The sequence below is a fragment of the Oryzias latipes genome, chromosome 11 (genome assembly GCF_053564925.1).
Source record: "Oryzias latipes strain Hd-rR chromosome 11, Olatipes_Hd-rR_3.1".
NCBI classification, from domain to species: Eukaryota; Metazoa; Chordata; class Actinopteri; order Beloniformes; family Adrianichthyidae; genus Oryzias; species Oryzias latipes.
In genome coordinates, this window is record NC_136247.1 from 19,204,716 (window position 1) to 19,221,256 (window position 16,541).

Here is a 16,541-nt window from a genome sequence, read left to right on the forward strand (position 1 = left end):
AAGAAATCACATTTTCAGATTCTGTTTTACTTGAGGTACAATAGAATAAAGGCATTTATAAATATGGGTACATTTCACACTGTAAGACATCACCAAAAAATTATTTTACAAGTTTAGTTTTTCCAACACTTATAAATACCCGTCACTTTTAGATGATTAGATCATTTAAGACCCGAGACAACGGCCTGTAAGATGTTCACCAAAAAGCAGGCCAGGAACCAGAAAGAAGTCCTTGTTTGTACCGACAGGATGGGATTCACAACTCGCAGGTTTTAATGTTTCAGTCTGTAACTCAAAAAAAAAAAATAAAAAATACCTGCGGATCCAGTAACAAAACCTTTTTTTTTTTTGCTTTTATAAAAACAAAGTCACATCAAAATCATTTGGTACCTCTATTTGTTTTTTCTTTACAACCCAGGGACAAAAATAACACACAGCTCTGATTTATCACCACTTTTCTTTTCTTTTTTCTGCACAAATGAACCAAATCTCCAATAAAAAATGTGTCAAAGTGCTTTAAGTATTTACAACTTTAGAATCAAAGTGGAGGGAGAAAATAATAAAAGTGCTCTTTGTTTAAACATACACAGGTGAAGAAACGCAGGCAACAAAATAATGTTTTATAGATCAAACCAACAGTAATGTGTCTTCCTAGCTCAGTCAGTGCATTAGCAGGTTTTTTTATTTAATGTCACTGTGGCCCTGATGTGTCCAAACGTGGATGAGTGGAAACTCAAGACGCTTCTTCTACATGAAAGGGGCGTCACGTATGTTTAGAAAAATTCCTCCTGGATCAACCGCTCAGTCTCAAGTTATGATTGTTGGAAGGCGAAACCGCTGCTTCTATAGTGGTGTTTTTGGAGCCAGTGCTGAGGCGGGGTTTTCATTTAAACTTAAAAAAATAAAAATACTGTACAACACAAACCTGTAACTAAATCGTACCAATAAGCATACATCGAGGAAACTCAGCCACTATGGCGACAGTCGGCTAAAACGCTCAACCATGTCTGTGGCAAGGATGGGTACAAAATTACCTTTTTGCGGTACTTTTTTCACAAACAGCAGTCGTAGGCGCAAAGTACAAAAAACCCCCTCCCCTATAAAATATATGTTTAATTTAAATCATTAAATACTGTACATGCCACACAAGCTACAGCAGATGACCACATTCTTTCTGTGAGGCTTACCTTTTTAAAAAGGACGCACCACTTGCAGCCATTGCACTTTGCTATTTGTTTTGAAGTCATTGGTTCGTATTTCACACAATAGTACTGATGAGAAGACAGCAGATTCAGGCAGCTGCTGAAAAAGAACAGATGTCTGAATATGCTGGTTATGGCGTTTAGCTGCTGCGAAGTGGACGGAGAGAAATCCTCGCCAGACAGGAGTCAACAGGAATGCCACGTGACTGAAGTCAGAAAAAAACAACAACAACAACAAAAAAGCCTTGGTCCGGGCTGACAGAAATGTCTTGAAACAAGACGGCCTCTTCCTCCAGAAGTAGTCATGTAAACAGTTCAGAGTATTTTTGTTTTCCTTTCATCGTCTCTTGTAGATTTCCCTCCTTTTTTTTAAGGCTTTTCCTAAATTCTTTTTCAATTTCAGTGTTTTTGTATCACCAAAGTCCCCAAAAAAATCTTCAAACAGAATCAGAGAACTTATGAGAGAATATCAATCCCCTAAACCTCAGAGCAGAGTCCGGCCTGCATCTGTACCTCACGTTCAGTCCGGGCGGGATGATGGCGAGGTGTTGATCAGGCTCCAGGTGTGAGCTGGTTCCCTCTGGTCAGCAGCAATGCAGTCAGACTGAGGAGACCTAGGAACCCCAGCCTCCTAAGCAGGGCCATGCCGTCTTTAGGGATGACCACCTGGGCCAGGTCGTTGGTGATGAGGGACACCTCATGAGCTACACAGACAAAGATGAAGGTGCTGACTATGATGTTGAGTGAAGGGTTTCCTGGGATGAGAACCAAAACCCCCTTAGTGTCAGCTGCCAGCCAGATGTGATATTGGCAGATAAAAAGCTGGAAACAAGAAAAAAAATGAAGTTAGAACTGGAATTAATATTTTGACTTTCCCTTGAATGTCACTCTTCACATCTGTAGTTTTGCACATTTGCTTGTTTTAGGTTTTTCTTATTTTTTAGTGTTTTCATCAGTTCAGTCGGTTTTACCTCTAAGGAGATCTTTCCAAACCAAGCAAAGAAGGAGCTGTACACAGAGCGGGCGTAGCCGGGAATGTTCCTGATGAGAATGAAGGCCAATATCTGCCAACACAAAAGACAGAACAATGTTTCTTAAAGGACTACTCCAATGAAAATGTGTTTTTGGCATTTTAACACGCATTTTTCTGGTGCTGGAGGACAGAAATTAAGGAAAATTAAGCCTAAGATTGTATATCTGATGAAAAAAAAATTGGATTTGTGACGTAGACAAAAAGCTGGGCGGAGCTTCCTGCTCCGCTGAATTCTGATGAATCCACTTGAACACGAATAGATCCGTCTTTGATTTCCTCATCTGAGCTGGAACCTGGATCAAAACCTTACGGCCGGATAGCTCCAATGGTGCTCAGCCGGTAAAGTTAGGTTGGCAGTGTGAGGGGCTGTAAGCTACCGAGAATGTGTAAACAGAGAGCTCTCAGTAACTGCAAAGGGTTGAATTGATAGCGCCAACAACTCAAAGGTGAATTTCTAACGAACTCCTGCCGCTTTGCAGAAATTAGGTCCTAGAAAACGACATAGGTTTTTTCATTTGACCTAAAAGCAGCATAATCCTAATGACAAAAACCACTGAGAACACTTTTAAAATAGATCAAAAGATGATCGGAGTGGGGTGAGATCTGCATCATTCAACTCTGTTGCCTATTTCTTTTATTATAAAATATAAGAGTTGTTTGCTCCAGAAGGTTTTCTCTAAATGTGACCAAAAAAACTGAAGAAAACTGACAGTCAAATGAGATGTAAAGATGTAAAGAACAGAGAACGTTTTGCAGGATGCTAAACATGGAAAGACGGATGATGCTCAGACTCATCAGGACAGAATAAAATTGTACCTGGACTACAGAAATGTAAGGATGCATCTCATTGCACTCAGTTTTGGTCTTGCAGTTGCTCGCCCATATTGAGTAGGTCTAGAATGATGATGACAAGAAAAATGAAGTTAACATTTTCAATTAAAACACTGAAAGGTTGTAGACATAGCAGAATTTTCCATAATCTTGCAACACATATTTACAGATGTCTAAAATGTTCTGAGAAACATAATCTGGATATCTTACAACGAAGGAGAAAATGGAGAGGGAGAGGAGCAGGTTGGAGATCTTGGGAGGGAGGAGCGGCTCTCCTTTGCTCTCTGACAGAACCTGACACTTCTGCAGCAGCAGGTAGATGAAGGCAAACAGCATGCCGTGAATCACTGCCTGAAGAGCAAACATGTCCAGTTAAAACACCAGAAACCAGAGCAGGGCGTTAGCTGTGGGGTGAGACCTACAAATCTGTCCAGTTTCCATCGGAACCACCACTCGTGGACACTCCCATCCAGCTCAAAGAGCTTGGAGACCGGCCACACGGAGAAAACGCTCTCAAAAAATTCCTGCAGTCAAGGAAGAAGACAGAGTTAAGAAATGTAAAAGAAAATGGAAGCATTTAACCATTTATATCCCATTTGATTTCTGAGGCCCCTAGCTCATGAGCCCCTAGATCAAAACGTCCCTTAAAAAGCCATTGTTGATAACTTTATCCATGTTTTCTGCCCTGTAGTTCATCATCCTTCCACTAGGGGTAGTAGAAGGACTTTTCCTGCTCATTTCAAAATGGCTGCTTATATGACATTTCCAAGTCCTTTTTGCTGGCAAAAATTTAGCTAACTTTCACGTCTTTATGGTGAGAATAAATCATACTTATTAGTCGTTCTTTTTAAATGTCTACTTTTTGTGTTGAAAGAATACAACAGAGTTTTAAGGCCACCATATAAGAAAAAATGTTTTTGTAAATGTAACTTTATTTTTTTTAATAAAATTACAACTTTTTTTTTCAGAGCATGACTTTTTTTCTTTGAAATTTAGGATTTTAAATCACAAATTTACAATGTACTTCTTGTAAATTGTCTGAATTTATTTTCCTAATTGTATTGACATTTTTTCATATTTTGCAATATTATTATAGTAAAAATTTGACACAATTTATAACTTTTTTCCATCATTTTTTGACGTTATACACAGGAGTCTAAATGAACTGTATGTGTGTGTGTGTGTGTGTATATATATATGGAAATATATATATATATATATGAAAAATGGTGGGCCTAATACTCAATCTCAAAACCAAGGCATTTTTTCCCCCTGAACACTCGTGTCAATATTTTTGCATCTTAAACTAACATTGTTTTGAGCAACAACTTACCAAAACCCTCACTGTATCATAATTGATGTTATCGATATCTCATAAAAATGATACTGCTATTTCTTTGTGGATTTTGTCAAAAGGGTTAAACATCTTCTTTCCAAAAATTTGAATCGTCTGTCAATTCTTTGATGGAGTGGGCTTTACAGGGTTAATTTTGCCTTCCAAAATACAAGCCATTTAAAAGTCAATAATATAGTTGCTTTGTTACTGATTTATTACAGTTTCAAATCACCCACCTGTGAGAAAGAAAAAAGACAGATAAAGACCAGGAGACCGAGCAGCTTGGCCAGAACTGCGAGGTGCCACATCCTGTTACCTGTGCAGAGAGAGTTGCTCTGTTCAGTCCATCAGAAAGAACTGTGAAGCACCGAATCATTTGCCGTTCGAAACCTACTGTTGGCTTTCTTTTGAAGGATCTGAGGCCACACTGCCATTGTGCCGTAGATGATGACGAACCAGAAGGTCACCAGGGGAACAAAGTAATAGAACTGATACGGCCTGTCCATCACAACACACAGCACCAACACCAGGAAGTTCAGACGGAACAACACCTGTGAAGGTACAAGACAATTCCACCGTTCAACGACCACCTGAAGAGGAAGTGGCGCTCTGAAGCAAAACACTCAAACACAACTGGCTGTAAACTTACTTGGCACACTCTGTTGAGCCCAAAGTCTCCTTTCAGCCAGAAGAAGGAAAAATGTCCATAACCTGTCTGAAACAGGTAAGCTGCCACCAGCACCCGCACATGCATGTACACTGGAATGAACTGACAGACGGACGCACGATTGGTCAGCTTCTCAGATGCTTGCAGTAGGAAAGACAGTGTGGAGGCAAGTTTCCAGACTCACAGCGCTGGCTCCAGATATGTGATAGATGAGGATGACCAGCTGCATCCAGCCCTTCCACTCATCCGTCTGCTCTCTGTTCAGCAGTTTGGTCTGTGAGGACATTTAAAGATCATTGAGGTCTTTCTAGTCACTAGGTGTGTTTACATACAAAGACATTTTGCACATTTCTGCTTGTGTTTGCAGTTGCAGCAACATGCATGCACATAAACTATGACAAAAAAAGAAAAGAAACAAGGTCTTTGTTCTGGTCCAACTTACCTCCTTACTGTTCTCGCTGTAGAATATTCCCAGCACAAAGATGTAGAAGAGAGGAATGAAGAAAGCTGAATGTGTGTAGAACTTGTGTTCTTTCATGAACACATCTGCTCGGTCACAGAGGTAAAAGTAGCCCATGATGATTCCCATCCTGCAGAGGGCCTGAAAGGGCGCCTTCTGCCCCAGAGGGACGGCGGCGCTTGCTGGCTTCTTCTCCTCCAGGCTCTCCACATCGGTGGGAACGGGCCGGCGATGGCGGTTGTTGCCGAGGACGTGGAGGACAGCAAAGACCACAGCTGAGCCCAGGAAGAAGCAGGCTGTGAGTTTTTGGAGGAGATTCAGCGGCGGTAATGTCTGGCAGCAGGAGCCGTCAATGGGTCTCAGCAGCTTGTTGCACGCAGAGTTCATGAGCAGCATGGCTCCCTGAGGGGAGACGGACAACGTGAGATCCACCCAACAGTACAGACTCAACATGTAATACAATTTTCTCCCAATCGCCCTTCTCATAACCTGAGATGAAATCCGTCTTACCACTTTCCTGGTGCTTTCAGGCAAGTGCAAGCCATCCTCTGATTGGGTGATGGTTTCTAACGCAGCCTGCCGGGAGGCTGCCACCAGCTTGACTCCAGATCTACCATCATGTTTGCTGCCATTGAGCACGCTCACTGCCACATCATTGTAAAGCTCCAGCTGTTGATTGGTGATCATCTTCCTGTTCTCACTCAACGCCTCCTCGTTGACTGGATCTGCAGGATTGACAAACGTGAAGAACGCAGACAAAACAAGGTTTGGTTGAAAAGGTGAGCATTTTTCTGAGACACTGTGTCGTCCGAAAAAATACTCAAGATTCAAATAAAACCTGATAAACCGGTTGACACTGAGCTGTTTGGTCTAGGGTTGGGCGATGTCCCTTAAATTGGCCGTTGACGATGTTTGCTGTCAACCATCGGGATGGACGATGACATCGTCGGGGGGGGGGGGTATTTTTACATTTTTCGTTCTTATATAACTGCTATTCGTTTTTTTGCTTTCTTCATTTTATTTCCCAACTAATGACTAATCCGCGATGATCCAGTATAAACTGAGGGAAGTGACTTTAACAAAAAAGTAACAAACAAAATAGAAAAGAAGTAGTCCGCTCCCGCACTTCACTAGTGAAGTGGACCGGCGGAGCGCGGACTTACAGCTTTGCGTTTGAGGGGAAGGGGGGGGGGGGTGCTTTGTTACATGAGCGCTATGTGTGGGAGATTTAAGACTGCGATCCGTCCCGCAGCTCTAGGGGTACAAGCAACCGAACTCAGAACCGGGTCTAAAAGTGTGTGTCTGAGCACAGCTCGGATCGTCAGCAGACACACAGCGGTGTGAGCTTCAAAGCAGAAATGTCGCTCAGTCCTTAGAAAACATTCAAACAATCACGCGGATTTGTGTTTCCAGTCGTGTCCCGACTAAATAAAGGCTGATGTTATTCTTACATGTTTACGTGCAGCCAGCATGCAGCACCACCCAAAGCTATTGTTGTTAGCCCGTGTTAGCATACTGCTAATCCTGGCTCCGTTCAGAAAAAGCACTGACCACACGGATTAAAATTCAAATGATGAGCGAACAGGTGTTTCATAATAACCGTAACATTATTAAAAGCACGTTTAGAAGATCATCTCGTATTTTACCGAGCTGACATGTCAATGTATATAGCCGCTCGGCGCTGTTTAACATTGTTTTGTATTGAATTGTTACATTCAATAAAGTTTGAAAAAAAAAGCCGCTAGGCGGAATTTATATCCTTCCGGTTTTCAAACCCTACTGCGCATGTGCGAATGATTTATTCCGACGGAAAGTGTGACCTTAGTGAAAGTTTTTATATTCTGAAAACATTTTTCTGGGACCATGTACACGATTGGATTCTAATCCGACCATTGATCCCATCAAGATATTTTGTACATGTAACCGCGGCTTATGGTGTCGACACGCAACGTGGCGGGGGCGTGGCATCACGATGGTGGTCTCTCCATCGGGATGTCAGTCACCCATCACGATGGACGATGATATCGTCCATCGGCACAACCCTAGTTTGGTCCATGTCAGGATTGGCAGTGGTGTAAAAGCTCACCTGAATTGAGGTGCAAGCAAACAACTGAACTTTGATGTGCCTACCCTGCTGTGCTTCACATGGACTCCCTTCAGCAGACAAAAACACCATCGTGAACCAAAGCCAGTGTGAAGCGTGAGTGCTGTACATTTTAATCAAGAGGTACAAAAACAGCCTTCATTTTAAACTCCAGTATAGGCTTAAATAGATAGGTGTTGGGAATGATCTCCGCAAAGAAAATGGTGTGGTAAGGGAGCAAGAGAGCATTTTCCTGCATTTCCTGAAAGATCCACTCTGATGAAAACCATGGGTTTTGGTGTTTTCTTAACATGTTTTTGTGACACTTTTTGACGATGGAGGACATAAATTCATCAAATTAAGCTTAAAACTGCACGTCTGAGTATTTCTGTACTCAAATTGTTGGAAATCAGAGCAGATGGAAAAATTGCTGCTTGAAAAAGAGATTATTTTTGACAGAAAATACGCTGGGCGGGTCCAGGGCTCCAGACTAACTTTTTTCACTAGGAGCACAGTGGCCCCTAACTGAAAAATTTAGGGGCGCAACCAGAAAATTTAGGGGCGCATACCGTAAATCAACATGCTAACCAAATCTACTAATTTCCACTGTATTACTAATAAATACTTTAATAATAGATGCAGAAATTACAATGTGCTGTTTTTAAATTCAGTGTCACATTTTATTCTGCACTTTTGAAGATGCAACAAGGAAGTAAACTGACAGCACCATCGCTGTCATGACAGTACAAATAAGTAAAGAAAACTGATGGAAATTTATCTTTGTGACACCAAATAGGTGCAGCCAAGATGCACAATAAGCGTGTTTGAGATCACCCAGGTGAACTCAACGCTGCGCAGATCACCTGGTGTGTGACGTATATTTTTGTTTTTGCTCCAACATCAACTGTCAATCATCACAAAAATATCGCGAGAAAGGGATGGGAGCAAGGGGCAAACCTACCCGGACACAGCTGGAAACAAGAGACTACAAAACAATGCATTATGGGACATGTGTCCTGATGGTTTTTGTAGTCGAGTGATTAATTAAAATAATTTCAAATACCAATTCATTAAAAAAGGCTACATACATCACAAAACATTAAAATAATCATAAAATATATAATAACACAGATCATACTAAGGGGGAGAATAATATTAAAACTAAATTGAATGTTAAGGACAACTCCAACTGTTCTCCTTCAGTCTTGCTGCAGATTCGCTTTCATCTCACAGCCCCCCCCCCCCCCCCCGCCTGGTCTCCCCAACGATCCAGGCGAGCCGCCGGTTCCTCTCAAACACGTCTATCGTTGCATTTTCCCCACGTATTTTCAGTGTGTCTAAAACTAATGTTTTTGCCCGCACGTGTTTAAAGTACAAGCCCCGTTAGCTGTTACGCATGTAGGTGTGGGACATTTATTCTCCTCAGCTGACCCGACTCCCGCGGGACGGGAGCGGTGTGCTGCCGTAACCCGTTTGATGCGCCGCCGTAACCAAAACCTAAACCTTCCTCCGGGTCTGTGCGGCCCAGAGAAAAGTTCAGCACGGACTGCATGTATTTAGAAAATTACGAGCGAATAAATACGTTTCTAAACGAAAGTAAGGAACTTCTTAATGTGGCCCGGGGAGGGAGGGGGCTGTCAGGTTTCCTGCTTTCAAACCCTGTCATTGTCACGCCCCCAAGAGTCATATACCCCACTGTGATTGGTTGGTCAGCTCCGTGCACGACGATGAAAAAGTGTCATTCATACAAACTGGCGGGCTGCAGTAACATTAAACCTTCATATTAAGGCGGGGACCGCAAAATATCATCTTGGGGGCCGCAAATAGCCTGCGGCCGCGAGTTTGAGACCCCTGCTGTACACTCTGGCACTGGTACACTAGCTGCAGGTCGGAAGAACGAATCAATAGTTCGCTTACCCATAGCTCAGACTCACATATCAGGTTGTGATATTTGTCTCCGTTTCCTTCCCACAGATGTTTACGCGCACTCGATTATCTCTAGGCCCCGCCCCCTACACGCATTTTAGCCACTCACAGTGGCTTTCCCTATTCTTCTCACACGCAGTGGCCGCCTCACACACAGGCATCACGCGAGTGTACGTGCTCGCGTTTCATGAGTATGTGCGCGAGTGTGTCTGCCTGCGTCCGTGTGGCTTGCGTCTCATTAATTATTTCATCGATCATTGACATGCCCCTTCCACGTTTGATGTATAAAAAATACGGAGGGTGGGGGATGCAAATTTACTGGTCGCACATGTGCGACTGGATGTAAAATTCAGTCGCACACTCTCAAATTTTGGTCGCAAAATGGGACCAATTGCTCGCAGTCTGGAGCCCTGGGCGGGTCACAAGCTCCCTGCTCCGCTCCATTCTGATGCATCCACTTTTAGACAAATAGATCCATGAACGTCTTTGTTTTCCTCGTTTGAGCTGACACCTTGTTCAAAACTGTGCGGCTGGATAGCTAAGATATTGCTCGCCATTTTGGTTGCATCAGTAGGTAGGGGTTGTGAGGGGCTTTGAGCTAGCAGGAGAGAGCGTGTAAAAGACCTCTCGGCAAAAGGGAGGAGGGTGGGACTGCTCCACACCAACGATCTCATCCAGGACTATTTTCCAGAAACGATGTCCTAGAAAACAACACTTTTTAAAATTTAGTCTAAAAATGGCATAATAATAATGAAAAGACCACAGGGGAACGCTTTTACAATAGATGAAAAGAAGATCGGCGTGAGACTTTAAAAATTTCAGGTGTCTTTGTCTGCTCTCAAAGGCAAACCCCTCAGACAAATTTAAGAAGATTTAAACTGGTCAAATGTTCTCGTCACTTGGCAAAATGCTTAAATGATATCTTTAACATGGACATAGCAGGTGCCATCACCTTGCAGAATCCAGTAGACTTCGCCATGCTCAGCCAGCCTCTCCAGATGCACAGCAATGGCTGTCAGATTGACTTTATACTGCTGCAAGGTCTCACTGCTGCCACCATGCAGCTTGATGGACCACTGTTGGAAACGGATAAACAGGCAAGATTAGGACTGACGCAATCTAGCAAACACCTTGCACTTGTCCAGCACCAAAATGAGCTGACACCGCAGAGCAAACGGCTTACGGTAGCAGCTCCCAGGATGACCACGTCTGGCTTTGCTGAACCTTCCTGCAACACACAGGAGAAGATTTCCCTGTTGTTTAGGCTTACTACATACAAGATGCTTTCACAGCAAATATGACTCTAGACTCACCTGTATCCAGGAAACCAAGCGTTCCTTCATTGAGTTATTTGCCTCTGGATACCACAGAAAGTCCTAGACAAAAAAGGTTTTGTTTCAACTCCACCAGAGTATATATTTTGTAGAGAAAGACATGGAATGGAACGGTAAAGTCAGAGATAACTCACCACTTTAACCGATGACTTCGCCTCCTCAAAGGAAATGTCTTCGTGCTTCCAAAATGACAAGTAAAAACAGAGAAAAGCAGTTAGAGATGAGAAAGACGTTCCTCTGATGCCCCCTGTCAGTTCAAATCTGCTACACATCACCAGATTTTAGTATTCAGATTAGAATGACAGGTTTTCAGTGTACTGAACCAGTAAAACACAGCCATGGAGAGGACAATAAGAAAACCCGCCTCAACAGAAAAAAAATTACAAATAATATCATTTGTCTAGAGTGATTTGGAAACGGCTCATAAAACATCCATTAAACCTGAACAGAGTCCTTAAAATCTAAATTTTTTGTTTTCAAATCACATCTGATGTATGTAGAGCTGCCTTTTCGTTTTTTGTAGGTTGAAGCTTTGAAGGGGATTTTGTTAAACCAGGTTGGAAAATATATAAACAGATGTACAAAAATGAAAGATAGGTTGACAGTCAAAAAAAAAAAAAAACATTTCTACCTTGTTTCCATCTTCTCTTCTATCCGGTTCAATCACTTTGACAAAGGAGTAAAACAGCTGTCTTATCCGTGAGTCACCGACAAAGGCCACCCGTTTCTCTGCAAGGCATGTTTTGGCTTCACTGAAAATCAAAAGAACAAGTCTTCAATTAATGAAGAACAACAGATTATAATGCCTGTCTACTTAAGGTAAAAAAAGTGATTACATCAATTTATAGATTTTCTATTATGTACTCAGGTGTAACTGACCAATACAAGTGAGATCTATTATGTTGGAAAAGGTTTAAAAACTTATTTAAACAGGAAAATCAAGTTTAATCTTTCATAAGCTCAAAAATATTTTACACAACGTCTACTGAGTTTTGAATCAAGTTTCCATTTTGTTCTCAAAATATACAAATGATAACTCCACTAGTGATGGGAATACAGATGTAAAATATGGTTTCTTAAGCTAAACTAAACTAGAGTAAACCTTGACTATCTATCAAGTAACATGACCCTGAACATGAAGCAGTGTGACTCACGTGCTTTTGTATTTGTGCATCATACAGCCATAAGGCTGCCATACATTCTCTCCCAAGTACCGTCCTGTGGACAGCAGCCATTCACATGAGTCTCCGCCTGGAGGGAGACACACAGAGGCAAACTGTAGGTCCAAACAAAAGACTCTGACTCACGTTTCCGTGCAAAACGACAAAAACCCTTCCTCCAGTCGACCAATGCCAAAGACTTCTTCAATGCACAGTACTGACTGAGACCAAAACTAAAACCATCAGCGGTTTAGCTAAAGCTTAACGGTTGGCTTTTTATGTGTCCATCATGAAAGGAGCCATCTGCAACTGGCTGGCGTTTGTGCAGGCTGGTAGCAACTGGGCTGTCAGAAGCTCCCCTTACCAAACAAAGAAGATCCTCTGTGTATATCTATGCCTCTCATGCTTATCACATTCTTTGTTGGTTGCTGATGATGTTGCTACTTTTAGGTGGAGCATTCAACTGTTGTCCACAAAATAATTCAACAGTATTTATGCACTTTAAGGGAGAAAAACAACATAAAAAACACACAGAAATCTAAACATTTGAGCCCAAAATCCAAATATATATATATATATATATATATATATATATATATATATATATATATATATATATATATATATATATATATATATATATATATATATATATATGTATTGAGAGATTAGCCTTTTGGCATCAAAAGATATTTTAGTCCCTTGCTAAAACAAATGCTGTTATTCATCTTTCAGCGGTCAACTTTCACTGATTGGCACATGTGGTTTGGCAGAGATGTTTCCGCCAGATGCTCTTCCTGTATTGTATCCGGGTCCGGGCTGGGGACCGGCACAGGGACACCCAGACTTGTGGCTACATAGAGTTAATGGTCTTGTCAAAGGAGCCACACTGGATTCAGCTCTTCACGTCTTGATAAAACAATCTTTTCTCAGTTAATCAGACTATTCAAATTATACATTTCTTAAAATTGCTTATTAAACACTTTCTGAATCAAAGAGTTATATAATATATAATAAAACTATATTATTCTCTGATTTGGGCACATTATCCTATTTCAAGTCTAATAATTTTCTGGATGCACACAGCTGCTAACTTTGCCTAGCAACACAAGGCAAAACAACAAGCCACGAGAGCGATTATGATTACGCAACACTAAAGCAAAAGTTTATTGTATCTTATAATCAATAATATGTATGACAGACATCATTGCTGGAGGTTCAGTTTAACCAGACATCTGCCACAGAGTAATAAAGCATTTATTGTGCTAGCATGTAAACACAGCTATTATTAGCAGGGTTAGCTTGGTTCCGCTAGCCATACGTGCCGAGCCAGACATGGCTGTCTGCATTCCCCCTGCTTAGTTTACCTGGCTGTTATTGATATACAACTTTAACCCCAGACTATAACATTTCTGTGCATTGCATTTTAGGAGTGGTCAAGTACAAAAACAATAAAGTCAGGAGGAGCCTACAAAAAAATAAAAATAAAACACGGCGTGCTAGCAACCTTTAGCTTGTGTAGCAACGTCAACCCTCAGCTGACATAACGGAAGAACACTCACCGTCATAATGCCGCAAAGCTCCGTGAAACACCAGCAGCAAAATAACGAGCACAAACGATATCAGTTTGGCATTTTTTATGGTGAAATGTTGGTTTATTTCGCGTTTGCCCAGGCTATAGGCCAGGATCGCCATCTTTGCTGCTCCATGACAACAGGCAGTTGTGTGGTCCGGCTGCGGCGCGCCTTCTGTCTGCTGCGCTTCGAGCGACGCCTCCTCTGGAGCCCCCATCGCCCCAAACTTGCAGGAGGGTGGAGGGATACATCAATACATAATAATGGAAATTTAACTGACTGCACGCCTGAATTACTCACCCTTAAAACTTAGTTTTAAAAGCATTCAAAAAGTATCTCGGTTTTGAGAGCGCCGGTTTCTTCATAAACCCAAGGTTGTTCAGTAATTATGATGCCGCAACCTAGGCAAAGTGCACAGTACCTTGTAAACGCGGGTGGAGCATAAAAACTAAGCAGATCGCTGCTTAACCTGCCAAACAAGAAATGCAAATATTGATCACACAAGTTCCTGAACACAGAAAATTGGAAGTAACAATTTTTCTGATGATGGGGGACATTTATTAGGACGATTAAGATTAAAACTGTATTTCTGAGTATTTTTTTATTCAAATAGTTGAGAATCAGGAGCAGACCAAAAAAAATCTGTTGGGAAAAGCTTGTAGGTGTGACATAGGAGCTACAATCGGCAGGTCAAAAGCTCCCTGCTCCGCTCCATTCTGATCATCCACTTGTAGACAAATAGATCCACGAACGTCTTTGTTTTCCTCGTCCGAGCTCCCATCTGCCTCAAAACTATACAGCTCTAATAATGCTCGCTGGTATTGTGTGTCGAAGCAAGCGGGAGAATGTAAACAGATGGATAATGGGAAGTAGAAGCGGGCTTAAGGCCCGTTCACACCGGGACGAATTTCGCCGGCGATTTTCGCCGACGTTTAACGCTTCGTGACTAAACAAAGGGCACCAATGAGAGTGTGCACACCGACGCGAAAAAACGCCACGCGCCAAAGCGTCAAAAAAAAAACGCCTCGGGTTCGTTTTTTTTCTATTCAACCAATGAGAATGGCGCTTTTGCACACGTGTCTGGAGCTTCTGAAGTTACAGTAAAACACAACTTGGGGGCGCTCAAACACAAAACTGCCTTGCTGAGCACACATACCAGCGAAGAAGATAGACCCCAAGTAGCGTCTACACTGCCGCGAAGAAATAATGACGGACATTCTAAAATATCCCCAAACCAAGCACCAGTTGGAGCTACTGGTGCTTGAAATATTCATGTTTTCTTTGTATGATTCTGACAAGCGCGTAAATACTTGCTCTCTTCTTCTGAGTGAAAAGCGACTTTAAGAAGCGTAAAGTTGCGCAGCGCCACCTTGTGTACAGGAGTATTTCTGTTTACATTAAGCGCCATCTAATGTCAGGGAATGAAATTGCATGTTTGCTCGGCTCATCGTCAGCGAAAATCGCCTGGGTGTGAACACAAAAAACGTGGCGAAAAACGCTGGCGAATAACGCCTGGCGAATATTCGTCCCGGTGTGTACGGGCCTTTACTCCGCACTAACAGTCCCACCCACAACTCAGAGGGGAACTATTGGTTTTGGGCTATTGGTGTGTTCTGAACGTAAAAGTTCATGGTCCTGACCGAGTCTGTTTTATGTGGTCCAGACTGAGTCTTGAACCTTTCAACTGGACATTTCTGTGTCAAACCAAAGCTTGTAAACAAAAGCATGTGACCCAAGATCTCTTCAGTCATTGGCCAGGAATCACAAGGGCGGGGCAAATCAATGAGAGAAATAACAATGGAAGTCCTGTGCTTTGCAGTCCTTGTCGGGATGGTTCACTTATTCAAACTTTATTGTTTGCTGATCAACTTTGAACGTCTGTATCAATGTCAAGTACAACCCTTTGTACTTGCTATCGTAAGCTGGAGGCATGCTGCAGGGCGGTTACTGAGGGGCCAACGGCTAAGATAGTATGCTGATAAGTGTTCATGTCATATAGATTGTTGGGATAACAGTGAGAAGCGATGTGTGTCATGTTAAAAGTAGTTATGATGAGCCTGCGTTCATCCGACCACATTTCAATGAGTTGCTGTGTCTCAGTGTTGCTCCATGTTTGTCTACAACGTATGATTGCTACCTTCCTACTGTGCATCCCATAATGCCCCGCTACGTTGGACATTTGGTCCGGTTTTTCCACTACAAGCATGGAGCCTATTCAGACTGAGGACACTGAAAAGGGAACCGAAGCTCAGTCCAATTGGAAACAAATCGAGACCACCTCAAAAGATGGGTCAGAGAGCGGTTTTTGGTCCCGGGCCAGGGTTCACTTGGATGTATTCAGACTGAAAATTTTTTCTGGATAATCAAGGGAAACAAACTTTGGTTCACTTAGATGAACCAATGTGTCTAGTCTGAATACACCCTTGAAGTCTCATGATTTTAAACAAGTCTGTCACAGCTCAAAGTAATATGCTGCAGAGGAGTACTTCTGTAACGTCTTTTTTGTGTGTTTTCTGTCAGAGTGTCTGATAAGTATGCTGCAAAACCACATTTGTTCTTTCTCCACTGACATAACATGTTTAGAAGTACTGTTGAAAAGAGCACGGTGAACTAAATTATTTGGATCAACCAAATATTTGAAATATTTCAGTCATGCAATGCCTGCTAGTTTTTCGTGTTTTACAAACTGTCTCAGTCATTGCTGTCATTTGTGGCTTTGTAAAAGGATCATATTACTATGAATTTTAAAGCTGTAGAGTTCTTGTGCGTTGAGAATGACTCTGATTGCTTCTGATTTAGTCTGATGTCATGTTTTCTGCCATTCTGTTGGGAAAAATGACAATCAATGATGACGACATTTCAAATGTGTTTTCTATTTTGGTAACAAACTCAAAATTCCCATAAATTTGATTTCATTTGTTCACACTCAAATGAA

General features: G+C 42.0%; 1 protein-coding gene across 1 annotated transcript; it reads right to left on the minus strand.

The window, feature by feature from the left end:
- Positions 1-6: 6 nt before the first annotated feature.
- casd1 (CAS1 domain sialic acid O acetyltransferase 1) lies at positions 7-14,046 on the minus strand. The gene is made up of 19 exons (XM_011480833.4): positions 13,907-14,046; positions 13,595-13,832; positions 12,027-12,123; positions 11,504-11,624; positions 11,007-11,051; positions 10,852-10,914; positions 10,722-10,766; positions 10,491-10,614; positions 6,040-6,254; positions 5,512-5,931; positions 5,254-5,343; positions 5,052-5,171; positions 4,797-4,953; positions 4,639-4,718; positions 3,489-3,590; positions 3,277-3,417; positions 3,052-3,129; positions 2,174-2,266; positions 7-2,024 (listed from the first exon to the last, which is right to left on the minus strand). Exons 2-19 carry the CDS (start codon positions 13,821-13,823, stop codon positions 1,755-1,757), a joined length of 2,490 nt encoding a protein of 829 aa, XP_011479135.1. The 5' UTR covers positions 13,824-13,832; positions 13,907-14,046; the 3' UTR covers positions 7-1,754.
- Positions 14,047-16,541: the final 2,495 nt, after the last annotated feature.